Source organism: Condylura cristata, unplaced genomic scaffold (assembly GCF_000260355.1).
Source record: "Condylura cristata isolate star-nosed mole 26May11 unplaced genomic scaffold, ConCri1.0 scaffold00001, whole genome shotgun sequence".
Taxonomy (NCBI): Eukaryota; Metazoa; Chordata; class Mammalia; order Eulipotyphla; family Talpidae; genus Condylura; species Condylura cristata.
In genome coordinates this window covers 19,794,678-19,804,544 of record NW_004567102.1, presented here as the reverse complement: position 1 = coordinate 19,804,544, position 9,867 = coordinate 19,794,678, and the positions used below count along the sequence as shown (strand labels likewise).

The 9,867-nt window shown below is 34.8% G+C and overlaps 1 protein-coding gene across 8 annotated transcripts in view; it reads left to right on the top strand.

The window, feature by feature from the left end:
• The window catches only part of DST (dystonin), a 408,501-nt gene that overhangs the window by 357,277 nt on the left and 41,357 nt on the right, over positions 1–9,867 (top strand). For all 8 annotated transcript variants that reach the window (XM_004673588.2, XM_012720777.1, XM_012720771.1 and 5 more), the window contains 5 exons: positions 3,463–3,666; positions 4,844–5,075; positions 5,766–5,992; positions 7,640–7,762; positions 7,967–8,068. In XM_004673588.2, coding sequence (XP_004673645.1) covers positions 3,463–3,666; positions 4,844–5,075; positions 5,766–5,992; positions 7,640–7,762; positions 7,967–8,068 — 888 coding nt within the window. The remainder of the gene's footprint in view (positions 1–3,462; positions 3,667–4,843; positions 5,076–5,765; positions 5,993–7,639; positions 7,763–7,966; positions 8,069–9,867) is intronic.

Genomic DNA, 9,867 nt, shown 5'->3' with positions numbered 1-9,867 from the left:
TTTAAATTGTGGTTGGATACATTACGTGATTAGGACATTTCAGTAAGGCTATGTTATGGTCTGCAAAATTTGTTTACCTCACAATTTTTTTTTCTAATGAGTTTACTTCACTTATTAACAGTTACTTACCTGTTAGCCACATTTACAGCTTGAAGACTTTGTAGGAAGAGGTCATGCTGTGTATGTTAACTGTATCAGAGCTTTTATGAAATAGTATGACTGTTATATGAACAATTTAGGTACAAAACCAAAATTCACATTTTAAATTGTTAGAGAAATAAGTTTTAAAGTGATTTTAATGTATATTTGTTGACTAGATTATATATTTTATTTGTAGTCCTTAGAGTCATTTTGAAGTGAAGAGTAGAAATATATCAAAGCAGTATTGTATGTATGAAGCTACTGAAGTTGGAGAATATGTGTGATATAATGACTGTCAGAATAGCAATACTGTGAAAACTAATCATGAAAAAGAAAAATGTTGAAGTATAAAGACAAATTACGCCTGTTTTTTCCTCACCTTCTGTGTTTGGAACTCTTTTGAAGTTCTCCGCCCCTTTAAGTACACATGAGTTAACTAGAATTTACATCTGCAAATATATTTTAAACATATGTAAAATAACATTACAAAGCAGTCCTTCATTTTAGCAGTCACTTAAATGTTAACATAACTTAAAATTTTTCAAGGGTTTGAGTGAAAGAGGATTTAAGATTGTCAGGGGAAAAAATCTGACATTCTTGCTATTTATGGATTTATGAACCCAGTTGCTTTCCCAGATCAGTACAAGATGTACTCTTGATACTGGCCTCTTTGTGGATACACGTGCACACGCACACACGCACGCACACACACACGTGTGAGAAAAGTTTAACTCAGACTATATTGCATCATTGTTTGAAGTATTGGACATACTTATTAATCTTGTTTGTTTACTTTTTTAATGTGTTGGCATTGATGAATATCTCTAGCTGAAGTATTTGTTTAAAAGAGAACTTTGAGAAAACACTTTATGTATTGCAAAATGGAAATTTTATGGAGTTCTGTCTAAATCATTCAATAAGACTTACAAACTATACAAAATTGAATTGAATTTTAGTATAAATGTTTGTTTGTCTTAGAAATACTGATGCCTACGCATCGAATGAGTTTTAATATGCATTGTTTTATGGCTTTCTTCCACTATGACGTGATTTGAGTAATAATGTCTGTAACATAACATTAAGAGGAATGGGAGGGGATCATTATTGAACAGAAAATTTCAAAATTGAGTTAACTTTCCTTTTTCTGCATAATCTCAGTTCTCAAAACAAATTCACAACTCATGTATAAAGGGTACCTCATGATGAAATTCTCATAACTTAAATTATTTAGATAATATACAGCTTTTTAAAACAGCATTTTTCTGCAGCCCATCATTTTCTTGAGCTATTTTGGGTAATATTTTGAAGTTCATTCTAGCCAGTAACAAAAAATGAATGACCCCATAGCTATGTTATCAAGTAGTAGATGTCTTGGTACCATAATAAGTATCTCCAGCATTAGTGGAACCATGCGACCATATGTTGCCAAGAATCATTTGGTTACATAAAAGGCAGAAGACCTCTCTTATGAAGTCCTTTCTCCACATAGACCCTCCCCCTGGATCACTCTCTCCCTCACCAATCAGGCATCTACTAGGTTTTCGCTTGTCTGTCATGGAACAGTCAGAAAAAAGGCTTATCTAGCTACCTTCCAAGCTGAGGTATCTTATGGTTGTGTAATACAGATGTGATTGTTCTAGATTCTAAGCAACTCAAGAAATTTGAGCAGAAATCTCTCACTTTACTAGAGTCTCTTAATCAGAGGGTAAGCTTCTTTTATAAACATGCTCTATGGAATATGGAAGCCATAACTTTTATGACATTTTTCTTTTCATGAGATTACTTACTGGGTGACATTACTTCATCACCTCCATTGTGGAATGCAGCAAGAAGGTGTGACTTAATCATGTGAAAAAAAAAAAAAAAAGAAGAAGAAGAATATCTCAGCCCAGACCACCCAGGAACTAGATTGTAGACCTGACCAGCTCACATTCTCATGGACAATAAGTGCAATTAGAACCCCCTTCCTTTTTGAAAAATTTAGCCCTTCTCCAGATGAGTGTTGAATCTACTGTCAGAAAAAATTTCAAAACTATTGTGTTACCTTGGGAATTGTTATGATGTAACATAGCAGTGTCCTCACTGTTTTTTCAGAATAGTTCACATCGCTGATTTTAGTTGGCACTTTCAATGAAAATCTAACTATGTGGCCATCCTGATACTTTTTGTTGATGAATGATAGGTATGAAAAGATTTGAAGGAAAAGATTGATAGCTTTTTGCTAGACTATCTTTCTTGAACATGACTTCTGTCAGAGAAGATTTAGTTAGGGACTGAATAACAGTTTGTATATTTATCCTGTAGTTAGAAAGAAAATCTGCCTTTAGGGAGCCTGTTCAATAATGTGTCCAAATGGAAGGCTTCTCAGTCTCCTGGGTTTTCTGGTGAAATTGGAGGCTACCCTCAAAGAAGCCTGCAGACAAAGGTGGAGCTTCTCTGGGGAGTGGTTTTGGATTTGTCCCTTGAGAAACTGCACGTTGTTTTAGCTCCTCGGAATGTTGATTTTCCAGATTTATTCATCTTCCTAGAAGGAATGGGGCTCCATGTGGATTCTACACACACTGATATTTATTTATTATTATAAATATCATTGCCGCATGATTAAATAATATCATGCAAAATATTCATGTCACATCTTTTTTGCATAAATACATTGTATGACTGATTATGTTTGCAGCCTTTACCATTTTAAAATACAAATAGAATCATTTTTATGTACATATCATGCATATATATGTGCATGAAATAGATTCACACATACGTATATAATATGTTACATGGATACAGTTTATGATGGTTTACTTATATAACTATATTATCTTGTGATTTATAAACTCCCTAACTTTCCTTTATCTGTAGAATTTTTCCTGTTAGTGTTGTCTCTAACTTTCTGACCCCTCTCCCCACCTCCCCACCATGAGTGTGTAGAAAGGGACACCAAGAGTTATGGCTTGGTCTCTGTTGAGTCCCAAATACTTTTATGTAGTATGATCCTGGGCTGCTACTCCTGTCAAAATGTGGTGCTCTTGGTGTAAAGCACTTAATAAACAATCGATATAATAAAATCCTTTATTTCATTAAACTGGCATTTTTGTAGGTACCCTTAGAGGGACTTTGACATGACCAGACTGTTGTTTAATCTTTGTGTAAGGCAGGTCTCTTCCTAGCAAAGAGTGGTATGTGCCATCATGTGTTAAATGCCTTGTGATGGGAATGGTGTTTGTTTGGGATTGCTTGCCAGCTGGATTCATTGGGGATGTAGACAGCTGTAATGTGGAGGTGTGACCATGAGATACTAAGAAGCTGTTTGGTTTGTTATAGCAACTGCGAGAGTTGATAGCTGAACACAAGCCTCATATAGATAAGATGAACAAAACTGGGCCACAGTTACTGGAATTAAGCCCAAGGGAAGGCTTTTCTATCCAAGAGAAGTATGTAGCAGCTGACACCCTTTACAGCCAAATTAAAGAAGATGTCAAAAAACGAGCTGTTGCACTGGATGAAGCCATTTCTCAGTCTACTCAGGTAATTGTTTACACTGGAAATATGATGGGTTCTTCCAGATAGTAGACCATGGGAAGACATTTTCCTGCATCTCCTGATTAAATCTCAATTAAAATTATTTTACTATTTTACATTAATTCTCTTGAGTATTGAAGTTTTTGGCTCTCAGAGATATTTGCTTGTGTCCAGTCCTCATTTTTCTTCACATCCTTGCAGATACAATAAAAAATAATTCTCATTGACTTAAGAAAAAGACAAGTGTCATCATTGTCCAAATATTTAAATGCCATCCTGAGCAGATTGTAGCATTTGCCACTGCTAAAGGAAAGTGTTGTCACTATTAACAATACACGCCCAGGGAGGCAATCAGAAGGAAGACTGCAAATGATAAAATGAGTCAGAAGGGAGAAATTGTAAAGTTGGAAATTAATCTTTTCCTTTTTAAGAAGTCTAATTTTTCAAGAAGTTGAACTTGAAATTAATAATAAAAGTTTCATTTTCAGGGCTGGTTTTTATAATCACTGCATACATGACTAACATTAACATAGTTCATTTTCTGTAATCCCAGGTAATTATTGCTTTTATTTTGTGGATTGTATGAACAAAAACATTTTTACGGTTTGCTTCGTATTTGATGGAATCTTTGCAAACAAAATTTTAAACTTCTTTAATGAAGCTAATTTTTTTGTTTTACCATGGATTAAATATCCACTTCTGTTACAACATTGAGGAAGTTTGTATTCTGTTTAATTTATTAACATTTTTCAGTTCAGATAATCCATAACTTAAGCTATGTAATCCTTTAATAAAAACTGGCCATGAATTTCACAATAATACAACATTTTTAAGATACCAAAGCTTACTTGTTTTAATAAAAACACCCAGCTTATTTAAGCCTAATTTTTAAAATTTGAATTATGAATTATAAAGCAATAAGATGCTGTTTTCATATGGTTATGTATTAACAAATACTATCTCTTAATGAATACACTCAACCATTTGCAAGAAATGGTCTGTTCTACATAGTGACACACAGATTGGCATATCTAAGATAGTTTTTAGGAATGTTTTTATATACAACCTGGATATAACTCTTTCGATGAGTATTGTGACAATGGGACTAAGAATTAATCCTTTTTAAAAATTCACGTTTCACAGATCTTTTCCCCCATACATGATCCCTTTGTTTTACTACTAGTTCCATGACAAGATAGACCAGATCCTTGAGAGTCTGGAGCGCATTGTGGAACGACTAAGGCAGCCGCCTTCCATCTCTGCTGAGGTAGAGAAGATTAAGGAACAAATCAGTGAAAACAAGAATGTGTCAGTGGACATGGAGAAGCTACAGCCACTGTATGAAACTCTTAAACAGAGAGGAGAGGAAATGATTGCTCGCTCTGGGGGTACTGACAAAGACATATCTGCCAAAGGTAATAAGTTCCGAATATGAAAGCAATTCAATTTTACTTTTAAAACAACTGCAGATGTTAGTGCCTTACCGATAGTCCAATTATCTATGATAATTTCAGGTTTTAGAAAAGGTATTACAAGTGCGATATAATCGGGGTTGAGGGACTGTGTCTATAAATCTATTGGTAATGTCTTCCTGTATTTTTGAAACCAACCAGTTAAACACAAAGTGTGCCATTACATAAAAAAAAAAAATGTGTTAAAATATAATACTAATAAGACCAGGATTAGAGATTCTTTTGTCTTGCTACCAACTCTATTACCTCTATAATGGGTACGCTGTCCTATACCCACAGATATGACAACCACTATCACTGCCAGCTGTCTTAAATATTTGTATAGTCACATAATTATTTCCCTTTCTATGGAATTAAGGCCAGCCACAGTGCATTTGAAGCCTGGTAAACTTACTCTGAGCTCACTTTGCATTGGTTCAGGAGGAGCAGGACTCCCATAGAGCATGCATTTGCCTAGAATAGGCCATGGGGCCAGATGATACCCACTTGACTGGAGTTGACTGAAATATGGTCCACTTTTAGATACATAAATCTTTAGATCTTGAATCACTGCTTCTCTATAAACAAAGACTTTGCTTCACTACTTAACTGGAGCTGACATAAGTACCTTTTTGATATATTTACACACTCCAGCTGTTCAGGATAAGCTTGATCAAATGGTTTTCATTTGGGAGAACATACACACACTGGTGGAAGAAAGGGAGGCCAAACTACTGGATGTGATGGAATTAGCAGAGAAGTTCTGGTGTGATCACATGTCATTGGTAGTTACTACTAAAGACACTCAAGATTTCATCCGCGATCTAGAGGATCCTGGGATTGACCCTTCGATAGTGAAACAACAGCAAGAGGCAGCAGAGGTATGTAGAAAATCTTATTTGAAGTTAAAAAATAAGTTGTGTGATCATGAAACCAAAACTCCTTTGGTAAACATTCAAAATTATCCTATAAAATTTGCATTTGGGATCATGCTTAGTGAAATAAGCCAAAATGAAAAGGAAAAATACCAGATGGTTTCACTCATAGCAGGAGTATAACAGACCAGGTGCGAAAATAATATAAATAATGAACAGCTATATACCAGAGACATTTTATGGGGATAGAGTGGGAAATGAGATCAAAAACAGTGGGGAGAGGGAAATACACTGGACTATGGTGATGGCACACGGGTGATTTGGTGATGGGAAGCCCATAGGGATTACAACTGATATGGAAAAATGCACAAAATGATGCAAAAATAAACTATTATATTTTAAAAATTTGCATTTGGTTTTGGAATTAGAATGTTTGGGGGTGTAACAGAAGATATTGTGCTCCTACATTTCGCTTGTATATCTTATCAGTGTCTCTCTCTCTTTCCTAAAGTAATCCAAAGTGATATTCCTGCTTGCAGAATCTCTTTGCCATCCCTCAAACTTGGCATCACTGTGTCTCTGACTCTGTTCTAATTGTAGTGCTGCTGAAAAATCTCTAAGGGCATCCACTGCCTACTGCAAGCAGATCAAACTCCCTAGAACAGACTATCTAGCCTAGCCCATGTTTCTAAAGTCAGTTTTTCTCCTACCACTCCTTTGCCTTCTCTTTCAGTAATTAGAAAATGGCCTTCCAGAAATTTTCTGTGTTCTTCCAGGCATCTGTGTCTTTACCCATTTTATTTCTTCATCCTGGGTATTTTTCCTGCTACTTTTCTGACACATCCTACTCAAACTTCAAGGTTCAGTTGGATTGTTAACTTTCATGTACAATCTTTTCTTATATGCTTAATAGTTAGTGTGTGTGTGTTCTCATAATACTTTCCCCATGCAGGGGACTAGAGCCATCGTACAGCCTATCATTGGTTCCATCTCTGTCTTTAAATTCACTCAGAATTTATTCACTGTAACAGCCATGTCATTTTTGTGTGTGTGTTGTCCCCCAAACCTAGTGAGGAGCTTGATATATGCTTGTCAAATATTTCTTGAATGAATAAAACATATTTAATACAACAAGAAAAAGGCAAATGTAGAATATTGGATTTTTCATAATATTTTGTAGTTTAAAAGTCCTAAGGTAATGCTATAAAATATAAATCCAGAGCAACATTATGCTAACTCTACTAGCAAATGCCTTAAATGTGTCAAGTCTTTAAGCTCATATTTTAAGTATATATGGACAGCCTAATTGGCCTGAAAAACAAAATGTCTTTCTGTGCTTTTTACTATGTTGCTATTTGGGGAAAAAAAGAAAAAAACTTGTCTTGATATTTGTTGTATCAGAGATATTTCTAATATTGTCTTTATAATAAACATTTGGCAATTTTTATTCAAGGGGTGCAATTTTGTTTTAATTTGTTTTGTTCTTTTTTCATATTGAAAAAGAATTATTGCAGAAACTTAGGAAACAGAAAGAAAATAAAAAAATACCTCATCCACCTCCTAAAATAATTTTCTATTAAAAATTTTCATATGATCTTCTTAGTTTCAGTGTGGGTTTGCTTAGAAGTCTAAGGCTGCCATTTCTTATTCTAGGCCATAAGGGAAGAAATAGATGGACTGCAGGAAGAGCTGGACATAGTTATTAACCTGGGTTCTGAACTCATCGCTGCTTGCGGGGAACCTGATAAGCCCATTGTCAAGAAGAGCATAGATGAGGTACAGCTACCATATTTTCTGTTTTTGGTAGAATAATTTTTATAAAAGCCCATTATCAAGAAGAGCATAGATGAAGTACAGCTACCATATTTTCTGTTTTTAATAGAATAATTTTTATAAAGATTTGGGTAAATCAGTATATTTGATAGACTTACTTGAAAACTGGACACATAACACTGAAAGAGTCTACTCTTTATATTGTAGTTAAATTCAGCATGGGATTCTCTAAATAAATCTTGGAAAGATCGGGTAGACAAACTTGAAGAGGCCATGCAAGCTGCTGTCCAGTACCAGGACGGACTGCAGGTAAGTAGTTTGCAGTGTGTGCGCTGGTCTCGGCTTGCAGGAGGAATCATGCTAATTTGTGTCTACAGATTTACACACTGGCACCAGCCCAGGGCTGCAAGGGAGTATGAGATTGCTGGCAAATCTGTTGCTGCAGTTGCCTCATCTATCCGTGTTTAACTTTGTAGATGATATTTCTGACACTTGAAATTTACATACTGTTCTAAACACACTTTATATACACATTCAGTGAAGTTTATTTTGAAAAGAAATATTTTTGTTTTTTTAAGTGAAAGTAAATGTTCCCACACAGTATTTTTCATAAGTGGCTCAACACCAGACAGCGACATGGAACTGAATCCGAGTTCTGTTCTAAAGTTGAGTGGAATAAGATGAAAAGAGTAAACACTACCTAAAAATATCACCAAGTTTAACTCAAGTCAAAAGTAAAGAAATTTGATGTGAAGCCAGTGTTCTCCATGAACTAAAATAGATTTTTATTTTATTAATCATAATCTGTTGTGTAAAAAGTATTTTCTTCTTTTCCATACAAAAAATTATTTAAGAGTTGTTTTCCACATCCTTTAAGCATTCTCACTCAGTTCATTAACAAGTTTTTGACTTTCTTTTTAGTATTAAAAATTCCCTTGTCCATTAAGGCCAACTCAGGGTTTTTTCTTCTACCTTCCTTAACTTTATTCCATTTCTCAACTACTTGGCAAGATTTTAACCTTTCATCCCTCCTACCATATGGAATAAAACCTTCCCTAGGATTTCCATAACATCAAGTGTACATTATTTTTAAAACTTAGATGAGAACATCTTTTCCTTTTTATTATGCCACTCCATTTCTATATTTGTACAATAAATAGCACAAACCCTGCTTTATGCTAGCTGAAAAGTACTTCAGAACTATATGAAACAAACAAACAAAACTCTCTACAAACAATACTTTATTATAATCTGTCCACACCCCTTTTTAACCAAAGGGATCGATGGCCAGTAACTGATCAAGATCCCTGAATCTGTGAAAACAGGTCATGAATTTCACATACCTCTGGAAAGTCACTGAGCTGTTCCCTCATCTATGGCTGGAGGTAGCATTGCCAATCACTTGCAGCCATTTGACAACGAAGCCACTAAGCACAGGAGGTCACTGCGTATACACTATGGATTGTGTAGTCTTGTTTCCATTGCTCAAAACAAGGCCTGATATAGGTCCTGTTGTTATGGGCTAGTGGCATCAACTGTGATGCTACCTTTAATAAAGTAACAGCTTTATTAAAAGCTGTTACTAGCTGTTCCTAGATGTTGAATAGTTTGGAATCTCTATGAGGTGTCAAAGGTTTGAACAAATTAAAATAAATTTTATTTCTTAAATTGTGGCATAAGTTCTTGGGATTTATTTTTGATAATTTTAAAATAGGTACTTTCTAACTCTTTCTCTTCCTAGATGGTCTGGCAATCTTATTAACATGGAAAACAATTTTGTGTTTTCATTGCCCAAGATAAAGGTTCATTAAGACATTTTTAGAATGTTTATAATACATAAAATGCACAGAAAAACAGATTCTGAAGATTGTAGTCCAGCTCAGAATAAGTACAAGATTTTAAAGTTTATATAAGGACTGTGCTAAAGGTTTTGTTAAGCTAATAGATTTGAATCTTTTTCTACAGTATATTCACACAGTCTGCCTCTTGGGCAGAAATAAGAAAGCATATGATTGAATTTCTTTTTTTTAAATATTTATTTATTTATTCATACAGAACTGGGGTACAGGCCAAAGATGCGGAGGGTGAGAGGATTCACCAGGGACAGA